The sequence below is a fragment of the Chiloscyllium plagiosum genome, unplaced genomic scaffold, assembly GCF_037043375.1.
Source record: "Chiloscyllium plagiosum isolate Xiang-an unplaced genomic scaffold, Cpla_swu_hap1 HiC_scaffold_22, whole genome shotgun sequence".
Lineage (NCBI taxonomy): Eukaryota > Metazoa > Chordata > Chondrichthyes > Orectolobiformes > Hemiscylliidae > Chiloscyllium > Chiloscyllium plagiosum.
This window is the reverse complement of record NW_028270160.1, coordinates 28,171,191-28,192,377: the sequence shown is the minus strand read 5'-3', so window position 1 is coordinate 28,192,377 and position 21,187 is coordinate 28,171,191. Positions and strand designations below refer to the sequence as shown.

The 21,187-nt window shown below is 39.7% G+C and overlaps 1 protein-coding gene across 1 annotated transcript in view; it reads right to left on the bottom strand.

The window, feature by feature from the left end:
* The window catches only part of sec23ip (SEC23 interacting protein), a 146,547-nt gene that overhangs the window by 32,533 nt on the left and 92,827 nt on the right, over nucleotides 1-21,187 (bottom strand). The window contains exon 16 of the mRNA XM_043712707.2: nucleotides 4,522-4,707. Coding sequence (XP_043568642.1) covers nucleotides 4,522-4,707 — 186 coding nt within the window. The remainder of the gene's footprint in view (nucleotides 1-4,521; nucleotides 4,708-21,187) is intronic.

Below are 21,187 nucleotides of genomic sequence, written 5' to 3'. Positions count from 1 at the left end.
AAGGGAAGACTGGTAGGTATAGGGAATGCTGGATGACTAAAGAAATTTAGGGCTTGGTTCAGAAAAAGAAGGAAGCAGATGTCAGGTATAGACAGGATAGATCGAGTGAATCCTTAGAAGAGTATAAAGAAAGTAGGAGTATACTTAAGAGGGAAATCAGGAGTGCAAAACAGTGACATGAGATAGCTTTGGCAAATAGAATTAAGGAGAATCCAAAGGGTTTTTACAAATATATTAAGGACAAAAGGGTAACTAGAGGGAGAATAGGGCCCCTCAAAGATCAGAGCTGGAAATGTGTTGCTGGAAAAGCGCAGCAGGTCAGGCAGCATCCAGGGAACAGGAGAATCGACGTTTCGGGCATAAGCCCTTCTTCAGGAATGAGGAAAGAAAACCAACTTTCCTCATTCCTGAAGAAGGGCTTATGCCCGAAACGTCGATTCTCCTGTTCCCTGGATGCTGCCTGACCTGCTGCGCTTTTCCAGCAACACATTTCCAGCTCTGATCTCCAGCATCTGCAGACCTCACTTTCTCCCCTCAAAGATCAGCAAGGCGACCTTTGTGTGGAGCCACAGAAAATGGGGGAGATAGTAAATGAATATTTTGCATCAGTATTTACTGTGGAAAGGATAAGGAAGATATAGACTGTAGGGAAATAGATGGTGACAACTTTCAAAATATCCAGATTACAGAGGTTATTTAAACATTTAAAAGTGGATAAATCCCCAGGGCCTGATCAGGTGGACCCGAGAACTCTGTGGGAAGGTAGAAAAGTGATTGCTGGGCCTCTTGCTGAGATATTTGTATCATCGATAGTCACAGGTGATGTGCCGGAAGATGTGGAAGGTTGGCAAATGTGGTGCCACTGTTTAAGAAGGGCGGTAAAGACAAGCCAGGGAAGCCCCCTCGGTGGGGGGCAGGTTATTGGAGGGAATCCTGAGGGACAGGATGTAAATGTATTCGGAAAGGCAAGGACTGATTTGGGATAGTCAACATGGCTTTGGGCGTGGGAAATTATGTCTCACAAACTTGATTGAGTTTTTTGAAGAAGTAACAAAGAAGATTGATGAGGGCAGAGCAGTAGATGTGATCTATATGGACTTCAGTAAGGAGTCGACAAGGTTCCCCATGGGAGACTGATTAGCAAGGTTAGATCTCATGAAATACAGGGAGAACTAGCCATTTAGATGTAGAACTGGCTCAAAGGTAGAAGACAGAGTGGTGGTGGAGGGTTGTTTTTCAGACTGGAGGCCTGTGACCAGTGGAGTGCCACAAGGATCGGTGCTGGGCCCTCTACTTTTTGTCATTTACATAAATGATTTGGATGCGAGCATAAGGGGTACAAGTTAGTAAGTTTGCAGATGACACCAAAATTGGAGTTGTAGTTGACAGCGAAGAGGGTTACCTCAGATTACAACAGGATCTGGACCAGATGGGCCAATGGGCTGAGACGTGGCAGATGGAGTTTAATTCAGATAAATGCGAGGAGCTGCATTTTGGGAAAGCAAATCTTAGCAGGACTTATACATTTAATGGTAAGGTCCTAGGGAGTGTTGCTGAACAAAGGGACCTTGGAGTGCAGGTTCATAGCTCCTTGAAAGTGGAGTCACAGGTAGATAGGATAGTGAAGGCGGTGTTTGGTATGCTTTCCTTTATTGGTCAGAGTATTGAGTACAGGAGTTGGGAGGTCTTATTGCAGCTGTACAGGACATTGGTTAGGCCACTGTTGGAATATTGCGTGCAATTCTGGTCTCCTTCCTATTGGAAAGATGATGTGAAACTTGAAAGGGTTCAGAAAAGATTTACAAGGATGTTGCCAGGGTTGGAGGATCTGAGCTACAGGGGGAGGCTGAACAGGCTAGGGCTGTTTTTCCTGGAGCGTTGGAGACTGAGGGGTGACCTTATAGAAATTTACAAAATTATGAGGGGCATGGATAGGATAAATAGACAAAGTCTTTTTCCTGGGGTCGGGAAGTCCAGAACTAGAGGGCATAGTTTGAGGGTGAGAGGGGAAAGATATAAAAGAGACCTAAGGGGCAACTTTTTCACGCAGAGGGTGGTACGTGCATGGAATGAGCTGCCAAATGATGTGGTGGAGGCTGGTACAATTGCAATTTTTAAATGAGGCATTTGGATGGGTATATGAATAGGAAGCATTTGGAGGGATATGGGCCAGGTGCTGGCAGGTGGGACTAGATTGGGTTGGGATATCTGGTCAGCATGGACGGGTTGGACCGAAGGTTCTGTTTCCATGCTGCACATCTCTATGACTGTGACTCCTGCATCTATCTCGTAAGTCAAAACAAATGTAGTGATTTGGAGCATGCGCATGTGGTGCTCCACCTAGTGGTATTGTTGGCTGCAAACACAGCCTCATTACAGAGGTCTCATGTCGTATCTATTATCCTTACTAATTCTGAACAACCTCATGCATTACATGGTTCAAGAAGGCAGGCTTAGCCTATGACGCCCATATTCCAAGAGCAAAAATAAAAACTTTGCCTAGTAGCAATACTCCGGTTAAAATGTAGAAAGTCTCAGTTGCACAAGGTAATAATATCAGATCACCGAGATCCCAATTCTAATTTAAATCAAATAAATGAATGAATGAACTTTCTTCCAAACAAAATACAGTCCAATTATCATTCTTCCTATCTTTGTAAGAGGCAAACTGTATTTTTATCCTTCTCTGATCATAAAAACCATGTCTTCAGAGAAAGGAAAAACATATTTTTAATTCTGGTGAGGTCAATAACTTTGTATCTGGTGCAGTGAGACATAATACGAATCAATATGAAAATAAAATAAGTGACTAAATAAAGCACATTAGAAAAAGTGAAGGCAAAATCAAATCTTGCAGTTTTAAAACTATATTTGTAAAAGATAGTCAGTAAGGCATTCTATCATTTGACCGTTTCATTTGATACAACATGTCAGATTATAGTTGTATGAAATGGAAGACAAATTAACATGGTATGGTGTTTAGCACATCTGCGGGCTGTGATGTGCTGAGGCAGCATTAGCAGAGAGTCTATTTTCTCTACCTCACATATATACAAAGCATTGATGGTAGATTAAAATTAAATGAGACTGATTACTATCAGCATCAGTACCATCTTTCTGTCCATTTCCTGAAACTTGAATCTACTGATGCCAAAGCTTTACTTTTCGTTCTCACATCCCCATTCCTTTCAAGATACCTCTTCACCTGTCAACTTGCTTAATCATATACATGCACACAGTCACTCCAATGTTCAGTGCAGCACTATGGTATATCAATTGCGGCATAAAGCGTGCAGCCGGAAAGAAAATTATGGGCAATGTGTCTTAACATTCACCCTTCAATGTTCATATTCTGAATAAACGTTACTGGCATCTCTCCATCTTACTTCAAACCCAAGTACAAGAAGCTTAAATTTATCCAGCAACAAGTTCAGAGACTGTCTAGGCAGCTGCATTTTTTAATCAAACCTTTTGCCTTACGACTCGGAGACTAGATATTTTGTCCCTTAACCACTTTCATCTTGAACCCGTTACTTCCTTTTTTAAAAAACTATCCTCTCTTACTGTCTCCAAGTTCATCTCAGCTATAAGAACCATCTGTCGCTTACTTGATTTCTTTTGCATTTCTGTCTCAGGCAACCTCCAAACATACAATCCCAATTACGGCATGGTTAACTGCTCTCCATTCTCACATATTATGCATCTACCATTGAACAATGTAATTAACATTCCACACCTGTGAAATTAAGAACTTATCTTTTCAATAATGCCTGATATCTTCAGTCTCTTTTCCTTCAGCATATTGTCAACTCTCAACTGCATACCCACCATTTCTATAATTTCTTGCTCCAATCTCTCCAGTTCAGCTTTCAAACTGTTCAAAGTGTGAAACAAACCAAAATCATGAAAGATGTGCTCTGCAATTGTGATGCATTATATTTCCTTTTCCTCTTCAAGCTTCCTACAGCAAGATCGATGAAAACATCTTCCCCTTCCTCTGATGCCAGACTTCTTCATCCTACTCTGCAACACTATCCTTGCACGATTTCATTACACTTATTGAAAAAATACATGGACCATCATCAGCAATGGCTTCTTCCTTATTTTCCTGATGTGCCAAGAATCTCTCTCTAAGATGTGGACAATGTAAACACATTCATAAACATACCACTGCGTTGAATGAGCTTAAAAATGCATTGCTGGAAAAGCGCAGCAGGTCAGGCAGCATCAAAGGAGGAGAATCGGCATTTCGGGCATAAGCCCTTCTTCAGGCTGAATCCTGAAGAAGGGCTTATGCCCGAAATGCCGATTCTCCTTCTCCTTTGATGCTGCCTGACCTGCTGAGCTTTTCCAGCAACGCATTTTTAAGCTCTGATCTCCAGCATCTGCAGTCCTCACTTTCTCCTACTGCGTTGGATGAACAGAGTACTAAAGGAATTCAGTAATCCTTGTGTAAATAAATGCATCCTTCCATATGTACTACAATTTTAAAATTGTTTGAAAGTGGTGGACAACATTTACCTTCCTCCACATGCTTTTCTTCCTCCTCTTTAATTTGGTTAGCCACTTTCTCTAGCTCAGCTTGCAGCTGGGTTGAAGAGGTGTGAGCACGTGCAAATTCATTCAGTGTCTGCCAGGCATTCTTCAGAGAACTAATGAAGCCTTGTTTCAAATCTGAGCCCATGCGAGACAGACTTTCCTTCAACTCTGGAAGAGAAAAGCAAGTAAATTAATGTCTTATCCATATGGGAGTAAAATCAACTGCATCATCGTAGTCCTTTCACTAAGCAATATCAAATGAAAATCTGACAAACTTAGCTCGGCTTTGAGAAGAACAATCAAATATTAAAAGGCAGCAGTAAATACCGTCCTTGAGATGAGGCAAGATGTAATCCCCTTTCCTCTACTTGTGTTTAGAAGAATGATAAGTGATCCAAGTGGAATAATTGATTAATACTTCAGATTTGGTTCATATAACATAAACTTAAAGGAACGTTTACGGGATCAGTGTACATTAGAAATGGGTCATTTTGTAAGAGAAACTGAACTCTTAAAAAATAGAACATGTTACAAGGTGGTCAGTTTCATTCTCTCTCTCACATATATACATACAGTTTTTACTTTAATTTCACAGAAGTGCACTAAGGCATGCACCAATTCTCACAGCAGCAGCGTAGGTCACAAGTGAGGATGAGAGTGAAGAATACAGTGGAAAATTCAATGAGTTAGAATTTGGACTTCTAGTTGCTAGTAAATACAAATTCTTATTGTATTATCACCCATCAAATTCACTCAGATACACAGTCACTGATGTTCCCAAATATGCTGACAAAGTCACTGTAAAATTGAAAAGCACGCACTTTTATTTTCAAAAGGATAGGTCACATTGCTTGATGTGTCAGAAAAATAACCATATATTATGGAAAGCTAAAATATTCTCTCCAACCCAGCAAATATTCCAGATTTGCAGCAACGTTCAGTGTTAGCATTGATTTAGAGAATTTTTTTTGGAGTAAAAACGTCCAAAATGTCCAGTTAAAATAATGGAGATATTAGAAACATTAGTTGCATTTTTGTTTTGGTGGCTAAATTGAGAATGGTTGAATTCTGTCATCCAAAGCTTCTCAAGGGGACAAAATATGCATGAATTTATAAAAATGTTGGATTACTTATTAAATGAGAAACATTTGTCAGTGGTTATCAAAGAAAATCTTCCAGATAAAAGAGCCAGAGATAAAGTTTCACATTCAATAATGGTTTGCAAGAACAGAGCCAAAGGAAAGTATTTTTTGAAAGAAGCATGGGAGCACGGGTTTGAAAGGGACACAGACATTGAGAGAGAATCATTTAGACAGTGTTTTAAAATTCAGTCATGGGATGTGGGTGTTGCTGGCTGGGCTTGCATTTATTGCCTGTCCTTAGTTGCCCTTGAGAAGATGGTGGTGAGCTGCAGTCCACGTGCTGTAGGTAAACCCACATAGATGGGAACTTGCAGGTGGTAATGTTCCCCATGTATTGAGTATGAGGTGGATGAAAGGAATTTTGTTTGCTGGAATGAGGGCCATGAAGCAGGAGGCTGATCTCATGAACAGTTTGTTCTTTAAAGGAAATGAGGAAGATGATAGGTAAGAGAAAGAGATAGGTTTTGGGTTAGGTTTGCACGGGAAGTGTTCGAAGGAGAGAGGGGGAAAAGCAGACAAGGCACATTAGCATATGGCTTATAACGCAGTACCAATGAAGTTGTGAGGTACTGGCAATAGTTGGAGATAAGCTCAAAAATGGTAGGGAGAGGAGTTCAAGTAGACATCTATTAGCACAAAAGCATAAGGTTATTTTTGCTGTTCAGAATAATCCCAAAGCAGTATGTCATTTTGGCAGAGCAAGGCATGATCCAATATCCATTTTTGTCAACCAACCAACCTCTTATCTGGTTAAACTCAAATGTGTGTCCTTTAGACTAAAGAAATGACTGAACAAAAGAAAACAAAGAACCGTGGATTCTGTAAATCTGAAACAAAGACAAATTTCTGGACGATCAGAAGGAGGATCAATAGACCCGAAATATTAACTCTGCTTTTTCTCCACAGATGCTGCTCGACCTGCTGAGTTACTTTAGTAAAGTTAAAGAAATGACTGGACTGGAAGCAAAACAGAGGTGAGGTGGTGTATTAAAATTAATGAAGGGCCAGTGTTGATATTTTGGGAGTTTGAAAGTGCAGTTTGAAGTGTCTTGGAGGAAATACTTCTGAAAGAATCACAGAAGGCAAATCCACAGTCAAAACATAATCTACATCTAAGTTTGTTTTAAAATTATTTAAATTATTTACAAACTTAGGGCAGTCAAAACACTATTTTAAATTATGCTTTTAGCTGTAGCACTTTAATAAATGGGAAATTCGTGCATAAAATATTAAACTTTGATTAATGGTGTTATCTCCAAATTAATTAGTGAAGAATCATATTACTTGGTGTTTTAGAAAGCCAAAGTTGGAATGCACTCTGGCTGTCTTACAATCTTTGATCAGATAATTAATATTGCAATAGACAAGACACTAATGTATTTCAAATCACATATTTCAAATTTGCATTTGTGAAATTAGGATAATAATTGAAACCAAACAACTTTGGAGAAATGAAAGGATGAGGATAATGAAAGTAAATCCCGCTCATGGATTTACTGTTTGCATAAATTACTACCTAATAATTTTCAGAAAAATATTTAGACTGATTGCCATGTTAACATTTAAATAGATGTTAATTCAAAATAAATTCAACAGATTAAGTTTTGAAAAAGCTCACATTTGTATTATACACTTCTCAGGTACAAAATATCCTAAAGTGATTTACAACTATTAAATCACTTCGTGAAATGTAGCTTTGCTACAAAGCAAACAGCAAGTTTCCACTTGCAAAGCCCTCCGCATAGTTATGAAGTCTCCAAGTTGGTGGGGCTGGACATTTCAGCCAGAAATGTGAATCAGAACTTGAGAGGTCTGGACTAATAAAGAGAAGCTTCCCCTCACTGGCAGTGCCTTCTTGCTGCTACACCTACACTGCACAGTCTGTTGTAGCTCCTGTCCGGCTGGAGGAAGTGCCTAGGGGTCAGGGTTGTTGCTGCACCAATTGCTCCTTGCCCCCTCATCATCCAGTTTCCAGACATGAAGCAGCAGCTACCCAGAGTCTCCTGTGAACTTGTTTAATGCAAAAAGGCAAAATCCCCAGGTTGGACTGATGAAGGCAGAAGAACATAAGAAACAGGAGCAGGGTTCTGCATGACAGACTAATTAGCAAAGTTAGATCACGTGGGATTCAGAGTGAGCTTGCCAATTGGGTACAATTAGTTTGACAGTAAGAGACAGAGGGTGGTGGTGGAGGATTTTTTTTTGGACTGGAGGTCTGTGACCAGTGATGATCCACAGAAATTGGTACTGGGTTCACTTTTGTTTGTTATTTATATAACGATTTGTATCACAATATGGGAGGCATGGTTAGTAAGTTTGCAGATGACACAAAAATTGGTGATATAGTGGACAGTGAAGAAGGTTTTCTAAGATTACAAAGAGATCTTGATCAAATGGGTCAAAGGACTGAGGAGTGGCAAATGGAGTTTAATTTGGATAAATGTGTGGTATTGCATTTTGGTAAAATAAACAAGGGCAGGACTTGTGCAATTTATTGTAGGGCCCTGGGTAGTATTATAGAACAGACACCCCTCGGGGTTCAGGTACATAGTTCTTTGAAATTTATGTCACAGGTAGACAGGGTGGTTAAGAAGATGTTTAGCACACTTGCCTTTGTTGTTCAGACCTTCGAGTATAGGGGTTGGGACATCATACTGAAATTGTACACATTGGTGAGGCCTCTTAGTCATAGAGTCATGCAGCCATATAGCACAAAAACAGATCCTTCGGTCCAACCAGTCCATGCTGAACATAATTCCAAACTAAATTGCCTGTTCCTGGCCCATATCGCTCCAAACTTTTCCTATTCATCTATCCATCTAAATGTCTGTGCCCCATAGTCTGGAAATTCCCCATCCTAGGGAAAAGACAATTACCATCAACTCTATCTATACCTCATTATTTTATAAACTTCCTCTTCTGGAGTATTGTGTGCAGCTCTGGTCACCCTGCTATAGAAGGATATCATTAAATTGGAGAGAGTTCGGAAAAGACTTACTATGATGTTGCAGGAATGGAGGGATTGAGTTATAAAAATACGTTGGGTCTTTTTTCACTGAAGCTTAGGGGGTTGAGGAGTGACCTTATTGTAAAATCATGAGTGGCATAGATAAGATGAATAGCAAGGGCACTTTCCCAGGGTGGGGGTAGTACAAGATGAGAGGAGAAAGTTTAAAAAAGGACCTGAGAGGTAACTTTGTTTTAATCTAGAAAGTGGTTCACATGGGGAATGCCAGAGGAAATGCTGGATTCAGGTACAGTTACAACATTTAAAAGACACTTGGATAAGTACATTAATAAGAAAGGCTTGGAGGGATATGGTTGACATGGACTAGTTGGACCAAAGAGTGTGTTTCCATGCTGGATGACTATGAGTAGGTTATTTAGTCTTTCAAGCTTGCCCCACCATTCAATAAGATCATGGCTGATCTGCCCAGTCCTTAGCTCCTTTCATGCCAGCTCCTCATAGTTCTCAATTCCCTGATATTTCAAAAATCTGTCCACCTCATCTGTAAATAGTTTTTCTGTATGTGATGGTTGTGTTCTTGTGCAACCCCGTATTAGAGAAAAATCACGTTAAAGAAACAGCACTTAAACTGATGGCAATGTAATCAAGTTACAGCCAACATGTTTTAAGTGCTTTAGAATCAATGCCCCCAATTTGTTAATCGTGTTACAGCAAATTTCCATTAACGAAATGCGCTTCACGGTAGAACGACCTGTATTCTGAACTGGTTAACTCACGTAGACTAGAATCGAGTCTCATCCCAAAAAAGACTGGTGCAGAAATGAAGTGACTACATTTAAATTATGTTTAAATAAAACTTAAGGAATATTGGAAAAGAAATAAAAATAGAAAAAATTAATCTAGATGTCAGTGATGCAAATATTAGAGCTTGTTGTAGAATGCAATCACAATTATATATAAACTCTGGAACTTACGGATAAAGACTCAATCTGAAATTACATGAGAACTGAAGACCGGAAATAAGCAGGCATTGGGAAATGTCAAATTTCTGCAAGATTTAAGTGTAAAAAAGATTCTTCTTAACCTCAGGACATCATTAACAGGTTCCACAGTTCTTCAGGTTAATATCCTCGGCGCACCATCTTCAGCTGTTTCAATGATCTTCCCAATGATCATAAGGTCAGAAGTGAGAAAGTTTGCTGATGATCGCATGATACTCAGTAAATTAGCAAACCTTCAGCTCTTGAAACAGTCCTTGTCCATATGCAGCAAGACCCAGACAAAAACCAGGCTTGAGGTGATAAGTGGTAACTAACAGGAGTGTCTCAAAAGGTTGAACAACAGAGAATTTAACCATTGCTCCTTAACATTCAATAGCATCACCACTGCTGAATCCCCCACTATCAACATCCTAGGGGGTATTATTGACCAGAAACTGAACAGGAACAGCCATGCTGTGACAGCCATATGGCGAATCAATATTTTTTGGGTTGGAGCCCGCAACCAGATTTAGAGCGGAGGTCCCCAGTGTAATGGGACCCTACTTTTGCTGATACAATGATCTAGGATCTTGGTGAAGAGAGAACAATTTCAAAGGTGCAGGTGAACCTCATTGTAAACTGTGAGGATGACTGTGTGCAACTCCAAAAGCACACTGACACATTGGTGGAGTGGGCGGGTATGTAGCAGACAATGTTCAACGCAGAGATAAGAGAGGTGATGCACTTTGATTGGAAGATCGTTAAAAGACAATATAATTTGGCAGTGGAATTCTAAAGGGATGCAGGGGCAGTGGGGCCTTGGTGCATATGTTCATAGATCATTAAAGGTGACAAGCAGGTGCAGTTAATAAAGCACACAATGGTCTTGGCTTTATTAATAGGGCGGAGTGTGCAAAAGCAAGAGGATTATTGAACTTAGACACACCACTTGTTGGAATTCAGCTGGAGTTCTGTGTACAATTTTGGACACATTGTGTTAGAGAGGGTACAGAAATGATTTACAAGATTAGCTCCAGTATGAAATAAACATTGGATTTATCTCCTTGGAGAGAAGACAGCTGAGAGGAGATTTGACAGAAGTTTTCAAAATCATTGGCAGGCTGTGTAAAGTATATATGGAGAAGCTGTTCCTGCTCGTAAGAGAAAAACAAATGAGTGCAGAGATTTAAAGTAACTTGCGAGAAAAGGAAGTGTGATGTCAGAAAAACCTTTTTCACACAGCAAGTAGTGGAATATAAAATGTACAGCTTGGAAATGTGGTGCAGGTCCAGCTGGGCATTCAAGAGGGTACTGGATGACATTTGGTTAGAAAAGGCATGCAGCCATATAGGAAAAAGGCAGCAGATCGGTACTAGGCAATAGAACCGGTGCAGGCACAAGCTGAATGGTCTCCTTCTGTGCTGTAACCATTTTGTGATATAAATAGTGGTCAGAAGCCACTCTGAGGCGAGGATCCTACCTAACGATTCAGCAAAACCTGTTTACAAAGTGCAAGTCAGGTATGTGACAGACTCTCTAGCTGCCTGGATGAATGCTGCTCCAACAACATTCACGCAGTTTGAGATCCTTCACGTCAAAAGCAGCCAACTTGATTGGCACTTATCCAATATCTCCATCATCAGTCCACAATAGCAGCGGTGTGTACCATCAACAAAATGCACTGAAGTAACTCACCAAGACCCTTCAGGCAACACCTTTTAAACCCATGATCACCACCATCTAGAAGGTTAAGGGCATGGGAGCAACACGCCTCAAGTCCTCCTCCAAGCCAATGCGTCATTCTGACTCAAAACTACATTACCATTCCTTCATTGTTGCTAGGTCAATACCTGGAACTAACTGCATAGCTCTCCCCCATGGACTGTAGTTCAAGAACCAGCTCAGCACCTTCCAAAGGGCAACTAGAGATGACCAATAATTACTGGACTAGCCAGTGATGACCACATCTCAGGAATTTTTTTTTTAAATCAAGAGTATAAACTAGATGGGGAAATTGGAAGTAAGGTTCATGGACAGATTAATCTGAGGATTTATATACACAAATCTCTTCAAGTGGCAAGGCAAGTTGATACAACTGTTAAGGCTTTATAAATTGGATTTATATGCAGAAGCTGAGAGCAGAAAATAAACTTTGTTAGAAGCTTACAAAACATTCTTCTGATTTCAGCTGAAGAAATGTGCACCATTCTGGGCAGCTTGCTTGAGAAAGGACATCAAGGCCTTCAAGGAAACATGCAAGAGATCTATCAGTAAGATCATACAGTAAAGTTTAGAGAGATTGGGGAGACTGATATATTTTTCTTAGCTCTAAGGAAACTAAAGTTGGGATTGAACAGGGGTGTTCAACATTACCAGGCAATTTGATTGTGCAAATAGAAAAAACTGCCCCACCTGAGAGGGTTCAATAACCAGAGGATACCAATTTATATAACTGGCAGAAGAACCAGAAGGAAGAGAAGATTTTTTTAATATGATGATTGTCCACATACAGAATTTACTACCTAAAAGAAAATTATTAACAGAATCAAAAGTAACTTAAGATTCATTCAGACAAATCTATTTTAATTGTTTTTAATCATTTATTGGATGTGGGCCAGACCAGCATTTATTGCCCTGAGGGCAGTTAAGAGTCAACCACATTCCTCTTAGTCTGAAGTAAAACGTAACCCAGACCAGGTGAGTTTCCTTCTTAAAGGGCAGTAGTGAACCAGATGTATTTTTCCAATAATCGAACAATAGTTTTATGATCACCATCACACTCTTATTTCCCAATTCTTAATGGATTCAAATTACATCTGCCATGGGCAGGATTCAAACCTGGGTCCTCTGAGCATTACTTTGGCCTCTGGAATAATAGTCTAATGAAAATATCACCAGGCTATCACCTCCCAGTTCAGACTAATTCAGTATTTCTTGAGCATATTTATTAACAGTCGTTGCAAGTACTATAGCTAATTAAAAAAGAAAATAAACTTGTACTGCATCAACTCACCATCAAGAGTTGGCTCTATTTGACTTTATTTGCTGAACAAATAAAGAACTCAAACATTGCTGCAAGTGATAAAGAAAATTGTTGCACTAAAAGAGCAATAACTATAAATCTGTGTATGTCAATACTCTGTTACTTAGTCAAAGCAAGAACAGCACCATCATTTAACTTCAATTACCTCAGAAACTATATTTATACTTTTACCCCATAATTTTGAAAAATACATTTGTGATTGCAGCTTCATTTTTACCATGAAGTGTGATTAATCTTAGACAAAGCTTATTTTAATTATAAGTGACAAACATAACATCTACTGATTCATTTTGCAAGATATTTACCTCCAGGTTTTGAGAAGATTTGTAGCTCAGGTCGAGGTTCTCCCTGTAGGTTTGCTCGCTGAGCTGGAAGGTTCGTTTTCAGACACTTCATCACCACACTAGGTAACATCATCAGTGAGCATCCGGTGAAGCGCTGGTATTAGTGACTCGCTTTCTATTTGTGTGTTTAGGTTTCTTTGAGTTGGAATGTTATTTGTGCTGATGTCATTTGTTGTTCTTTTTCTGAGGGTTATAAGTGGGGTCCAAGTCGATGTGTTTGTTAATAGAGTTCCAGTTGGAATGCCATGTTTCCAGGAATTCTCGTGCGTGTCTCTATTTAGCTTATCCTAGGACGGATGTGTTGTCCCAGTCGAAGTGGTGCCCTTTCTCATCTGTATGTAGGGATACTAGTGAGAGCGGGGTTTTTTTTATGGCTAGTTGATGTTCATGTATTCTGCTGGCTAGTTTTCTGCCTGTTTGTCCAAAGTAGTGTTTGTTACAGTTCTTGCAAGGTATTTTGTAAATGACAATAGTTTTCTACCAACACACTAAATCAGCAGCTAATGAACTTGAAAGACCCTATACAAACAACAAGCGGAACTAATGTCATTTACAAAATACCGTGCAAGGACTGTAACAACACTACATTTGGACAAACAGGCAGAAAACTAGCCACCAGGATATATGAAAATCAACTAGCCATAAAAAAAAAATGCTCTCACTAGTATCCTTACATACAGTTGAGGAAGGACACCACTTCGACTGGGACAACACATCCAACCTAGGAGAAACCAAACAGAAGCATGGCATTCCAACCGGAACTCTATCAACAAACACTTTGACTTAGACCCCAACTACCACCCTCTGAGAAAAAGGACAGCAAATGACATCAGCACAGGAAATGACATAACCAAACCAAGGAAATCTAAACACATAAATAGAAGTGGGTCACTAACACCAGTGCTTCACTGATGATGTTACCTATTATGGTGACGAAATGTCTGAAAACTAACCTTCTAGCTCAGTGAACAAACTTATGTCCATATTTACCTCTAATTGCTTACATTCGCTCCTCTTCCTTCTTTAATTTTATTTGAGGGGAAGTGGATATCACAGTCAGACCAATACTGCCTTCCTGTGACTTCCACAAACATCCATTTTAAGCACACAAATAACTTAGCTGTTTTTGTCATCCGCAGTCCAATCATCGAAGTATCAAAAGCTCAGGATTTGAACCTAGCTGCTTCACCTAATTTGCATATCAGGCCAAATATTAAATCATTGAAGTGCTCTCCAACCACCAATGATAATCCAGCTTAATTTTTTGAGCTGTGTCTATATTACATAAAAGTTCAGACAAGTGACCTATAGTTGAACTGTGCCAATGCACTGAATGAACAAAAAAGTTGCCTGAGAAATCAAATTTTCATTTCTACTTGATTCTTCCGTAACTGTCACCTCCAGTAAAATCAACATGCTCCACTCAGGCATGCACTTAGCTAACATTAAACTATACAAAGAGATTTCAGATATAAGGCAGCATTCTACACAACAAAAATAGTGTTTGTGACAGGACCATTGTACCATGTAATCAAATACTGTCAAATAGTTGGATTGTGTTTGAAGATCAAATGTTCCTCTTGTACTTCCATCTATTTTCCCAATATTCTGTCTGCTTCATTTGCTGTTTCTTTGACTACTTTTAAAAAAAATCTCTTACACATTTATCTCACTTGTCATGTCAGCTTTACTGAATCAGACACTCCTCTAAAACACTTGGTTACATCTCATTATCTTCCCAAGTCTCTCCCTCTCCTTCTGAAAGTCACCAGTGCTTGTGCTTCAATAGGATCCAAGTGGTCAATTGTAATAGGGGGCTCTCTAGTATGGGGCACAGACATACATTTCTGTAGCTGTCAGCGAGATATCAGGATGGATTGTTGCCTCCCTGGTGCCAGGGTCAAGGATGCCTGGGAGAGGATGCAGAATATCCTAAAAGGGGAGAGTGACCAGCAGAAACTCATTGGTGCCAACGTGCACAATGACATAGGTATGGAAAGGGATGCAGTTCTGCAGAGTCAATATAGGAAACTAGGCAGGAGGTTAAAAGGTAGGTGCTCAAAAGTAGTAATATCTGGACTACTCCCAGTGCCAACAACTTGGTGGAAAACAAGAGAAGACTTACAAATGCAAATGCATTTACTTCAACGCAAGAGGCCTGATAGGTAAGGTAGATGAACACAGGGCATGGTTGGGAACATGGGACTGGAATATCATGGCTTTTACAGAAACGTGGCTCAGGAATGGACAGGACTGGTAGCTTAATGTTCCTTGTTGTAGATGCTATAAGAAACATAGAAAGGGAGACAAGAGAGGAGGAGGAGTGGCATTTTTGGCGACGGATAACATTATGCTGTAATTGGGGAGGGTACTCCTGAGAGATCGTCCAGTGAAATTACATGGGTGGAACTGAGAAATAAGAAAGGGATTATCACACTGTTGGAATTGTATTATAGGTTCCCCAAGTCAGTAAAAGATTGAGAAGCTACTATATAGGTAGATCTCAGATAATAGGGTTGGAATGGTAGGTGATTTTAATTTTCTAAACAGCATTGTGTTAGGGGCTTGGACGGGGAGGAATTTGTTAAATGTGTACAAGAAACATTTCTTCAATATGTGGATGTACCTATTAGAGAAAGAGTAACATGATCTTCTGTTGGAAATAACGCAGGGCAAGTTATGGAGGTGTCAGTGGAGGGGTTCTTTGGAGCAAGTAATCATAATTCTAATAGTTTTAAGACAGTTATGTAAAAGAATAGAACTGGTTAAAAAATTAAAGTTCTAAATTGGAGTAAGGACAATTTTGACGGTGTTAGGAACTTCCAAAAGTTTATTGAGGGAGGTTTTTTGCAGTGAAGCTAGTTAGGAAGTGGGAGGCCTTTAAAACTGATATAACAAGAGTTCAGAGACAGTCTCTTCTTGTTAGTACGAAGGTCAAGGCTGGCAGGTGTAGGAAATGCTGGATGACAAGAGAAATTAAGGCTCTGATCAAAAAAAAAGGTGTATATCAGATATGGACAGCTGGAATCAAGTGAATCACTAGAGGATTTTAAAGGCAGTACGATTACACTTAAGAGGCAAATCAGGAAGACAAAAAGAAGACATGAGACAGCTTTGGCAAATAGGATTAAGGAGAATCCAAAGAGATACTATAAATACATTAAGGGCAGAAGAGTAACTAGGAAGTGAATCAGGTCCCTTAAAGAAATAGAAGCTAGGGCTTTTAGGGAAATAAATAATGATGTCTTGAAAAGAGTTCATAATACAGAAGAGGTGGTGCTGGAGGTCTAAAAACATATAAAGGTAGATAAATCCCCATGACTTGATCAGGTGATTTCCAGAACTTTGCGGGAAGCTGGGGAAGAGATTACTAGGCCTCTTGTTGAGATATCATTGACAATCACAGATGAGGTGCCAGAAGACTGGAGGTTGGCTAATGTGGTGCAATTATTTAAGAAAGGCTGTAAGGAAAAGCCAGGGAATGACAGACTAGTAAGCCTTACATCAGGGATTGCCAAGTTGTTGGAGTGGATTCTGAGGGACAGAATTTACAAGCATTTGGAAAGGCATAGACTGATCAGGGATAGTCATCATGGCTTTGTGGAAAATCGTGTCTCACTAATGTAATTGAGTTTTTGGAAAAGGTGACAAAGAAGATTGAAGAAGAGAGTGGCAGATGTTGTCTATAGGGACTTCAGCAAAGCATATGGTAAGGTTCCGCATGGTGGACTGGTTAGTAAGGTTAGATCACATGGTATCCATGGGGAGCTAGCCAATTGAATACAAAATTGGCTTGAAGGTAGGGGGGGTGGGAGATGCTTTTTGGACGAGACACCTATGACCAGCAGTGTGCCACAAGCATCAGTGCTGGTTCCACTGCTTTTCATCATTTATATAAATGATTTGGATGTGAATCTAGAAGGTATAGTTAGTAAGTTTTCAGATGACACCAAAATAGGTGGTGCAGTAGACAGTGAAGAAAGTTATCTCAGATTATAACAGGACCTTGATCAGATTGGCCAATGGGCAGAGGAATGGCAGATGAAGTTTGATGTTGATAAATGTGAGGCGTAACATTTTTTAAGACAAACCAGGGCAGGACTTACACAGTTAATGATAGGGCCCTGGGGAATGTTGCCAAAAACAATTGAGTGCAGGTGCATAGTTCCCTCAAAGTGGAGTTGTAAGTAGACAGGGGGGTGAAGAAGGTGTTCAGCATGCTTGCCTTCACTGGTCAGAACATGGATCATAGGAGTTGGGATGTCATGTTGCGGTTGTATAGGACATTGGTGAGACCACTTTTAGAATACTGCATGCAATTCTGGTCGCCCTTTTATAGGACAAAATGTTGTTAAACGTGAGAGAGTGCAGGAAAGAATTACAAGGATGTTGTCCGGTTTGAAGGGTTTGAGTTATAGGGATAGTCTGAGTAGGCTAGGGCTTTCATCCCCTGGACCGTCAGAGGCTGAGGGGTGATCTTATAGAGGTTTATTAAAGGTTTATGGACAGTCAAGAATTAAGGCAGGATTTGGAGATTGGGTGTGGTACTGGTCGTGTCTGGAGGATTAACATTCTGGAATTGTTTGGGCAGCATTTGATGGGGTAAATGGGATATGGTAACAGACCTGTGATGTGGAATGAAGCCTGGGAGCCTGGATGATTTCATAGAATATTTGAGATAGCTTCCTACAGTTCCACATTCTGAAACCACAGAGCAGTTATACTAGACTTGATATTATCTAATGAGACAGGATTAATTAATGACCCCAGAGTTAAAAGTACCTATAAATGGCAGTCACTACAATATGGCTGAATTTTATATCTAATTTGAAGAGCAGTAGATTGAGTCAAAACTAGTATTGTCAACTTAAATAAGGGCAATTATTTGCGTCTGAACGCAGAGCTACCTGAAGCAGCATCTAAGGCTAAGGATAAATCAGTACAGAAACAGTGACAGACATTAATGGCTGAGCATTCCCAACACCTTTATGAAGATATACTTCAAGATCTGGACAATTTCTTACATTTTGGCTCTTTTTAAAATTTTTGTCTTTTTTTTAAAAATTCTGGCCTTCTAACCCACAATGGCACTGGAGAATGGCAACTTTATACACTTTTCATTGCACCCATGTATTCCTGTGGATGAGTACATTCATTCTAATTCAGTTTACTCAGAATAAGTACATATCTACTGTAAAGGAAAATTCTTAAAGGGAACTCACTTTACGATTGACTAAAGAAGCGGAGGAAAGCATCAGAATAACAAAACAAACACGTAGCTGCACAAAGTTAATTGGCAAGTCAGATGATGAATCAGAATATCTAGCATGGCACTGAATGACTGAAAGGTTAATCAGGATGAATACATTTGACTATGACAGAAAAATCACGAGAAATGTAGCAACAGATAGCTAGACTTCTACAGAAACGACTAAGTAAGGAGTGTTGGCTTGCTAAATAATGAGAATGGGGCATTAATGTTAGATAAGGAGGAAAGGGAGAATAAAATAAACAAACAGTTTGCTCCTGTTTACGCTACAAAAGAAACAAAAATCATTCCGGAAATTATAATCATGAGGGTGTGCTAAGTGCTAAGAAGTGAAATTAAGCTGTAGGTTGATGAGTCCCTGGTTTAGATGGACTTCAGTCAAGGGTCCAAAACGTGGCTGCTCATGAGGTAGATGTGGTCCCACCTGGAATGAGAATGTAGTTGTACGGGAAAGCTAGAATTTAGAAGATTGAGAAGTGACTTGGTTAAATTGTATAACATCCTAAATGGGTTTGACTGGCTTGGAAAGGACATTTACTTGTGTGGGCCTTTCAGGACAGAGACGCAGAGAAACTTTTTTCTGTCAGGGTTGTAACTTGGAACTCTGTGCCTCAGGAGCGGGGTCATCAAGTATTATTAAGACAAAAGTTGACAGCTTCTTCTTAAGTAGGTGAAACAAAGATTATTAGGGATATACAGGAACGTGGAACTCGAAACACTTACACAGTAGCCATAATCTCACTGAGCATGCCCAAAGGGCTGAATGGTCTACATCTGCTGCTATTTCATATATTCATGTGAGAGCTTAGCAGATGGTTAGAAAGCTTGAGGGAAATGTCAGGCAGTTGTAAACTGTGGAAGATTGTCTGGACTGAAAGGATCAGTGGGGTGCAGGAATCAAAAATTGCTCAGCAAGCGTATGGAACCAATGGGGTAGGAGCACTGAAGGTGGCACTGGGTTAGTGAAATAATGAGCCTAAAGAAGCCACAAGGAAAGTCAGACAAAAGGTTCATAAACTTTAAAAATTATTTAATTGGAGAATTAATTTTGTGAAAAGCAAGGAGAAACCTGGAATTTTGTGGCCTTTTAAGATGGAGTGGCACTTCATGTGAAAATTCTTTTATATGAGTATATAGTAAATAGTTCATCGTTACTGTCAGTGAGGTGCAGAATATGAATATTAGATTATGATGGTGGCAGGAATAACTTTGAGAATTGACAGGAATAGAGAAGTAAAATGTGGGCTTTGGGGTACAAATGTGATGAGAGATCCCAGGCTTGTGTGTGTGGAGAGGGGTCATGGTTCTGTACTAAGGTGACAGGAAGCTAGTGGAGTTGCAGGACATTGGGGGAACCTTGCAGTTTAGCAACAATAGATAGGGTAGATCAATATTCATTCACTGCAGAATTTATATTAAGAAATATGGCATGAGGAAAGGGATCCTGCACTCCTACAAGAAGTTACACTGGAAAGTTCTAAATACACCTTCCACTGTAAAATCTTGAGAAGTACATTACCCTCAAATCACTCATTCCAATAAGCCCATGACAATAAAATAGAGCTTTATAGGGCAAATTTAATCATGTCATTCTGAAAGATGCAATTTTTTTTTGCTTGTTATGTTGAACAAGCCAATGGGGTAATGGTAGCTGAAAATGTTTTTAAAATTATGGTGGCTCAGTGGTTAGCACTGCTGCCTCACAGCACCAGGGTCCCAGGTTCAATTCCAGCCTTGGGTGACTGTGTGTGTGAAGTTTGCACATTTTCCCTCTTTCTATGTGGGTTTCCTCCGGGTGCTCCAGTTTCCTCCCACAGTCCAAAGATGTGCAGGGCAGGTGAAGTGGCCATGATAAAATTGCCCAGAATGCTTGGTGCATTAGTCAAAGGGAAATGGGTCTGGGTGGGTTAAACTTCTGAGGGTCAATTTTGGACTTGGGCTGAAGGGCCTGTTTCCACTCTGTAGGGAATCTAATCTATAAAAAATCTAACTTTCCTTGCTATACAATCTGCGTATATGTTAAAATGATAGATAGTTAATAAAAATTGTACACTAGTCAATTGGGTAGAAAAAAAAGAGTTCAGGTGCAATAGGTACAATTCAAATATTATCCTGTCAAACACACAGAAGTTATATGCTAGTCTCTCAATATTTTAACTTGTAGGGCCCTGTGGTAATATTCCTTGTGTGTTGGCAGTTGCATTAATCTGAAGTTTAAACAATTTAAAAAACAAAGCTCTGAAGAGATCAAATTCGAATAAGTGCTTTTTGGTGGCAAATGTAGGTGGCTTCCTCTTGTACACCTACTTTTGAAAAGTCTTTTGCCCAAAAACATACATCATTTGCCCTCAGTCCTTGTACTACTACACTTGATCTTGTGGTCCTTAAACAGTATGACTTTACCTCCAATCGCACCCCCAAATTTGTACCCATCATTCCCACAACTTCAATTAAAATTCTGCCTCTTCCACAAAATATAAATAACCCCAAATCAAAGAGAAGATGATGTCTTCCTTGACTGTAGTATGTTATCTCTTTTGTGCCTCCCAAACACACTATATTCTGTGACACAGTTCTCTACAAATGCATAATCTCCATTGCTCAGCTCAATGTGGGACTGCATTCCTTCAATTTTCCTCTTACCTCATCAATCACAGTGACAGTAAATCTGGAAGTGACAGATTTTCTTTATTTCTGGGTACCAGTTACTCTGGTGTCCCTATGAATCTATCTTTGGTCCCTTCTTGTGGCCATTTTGAGGTGAATTTAAATGTTCAAAGATTTTGAAAGAAAACTGTGACACCTTATGGGACATAGCAAGTACGTGCACATCTTCATTAAAAAAAAACTTAGAACACCTCAAAATTCTGTTTCAAATTTAATCAAAATAATTACTGTGGTT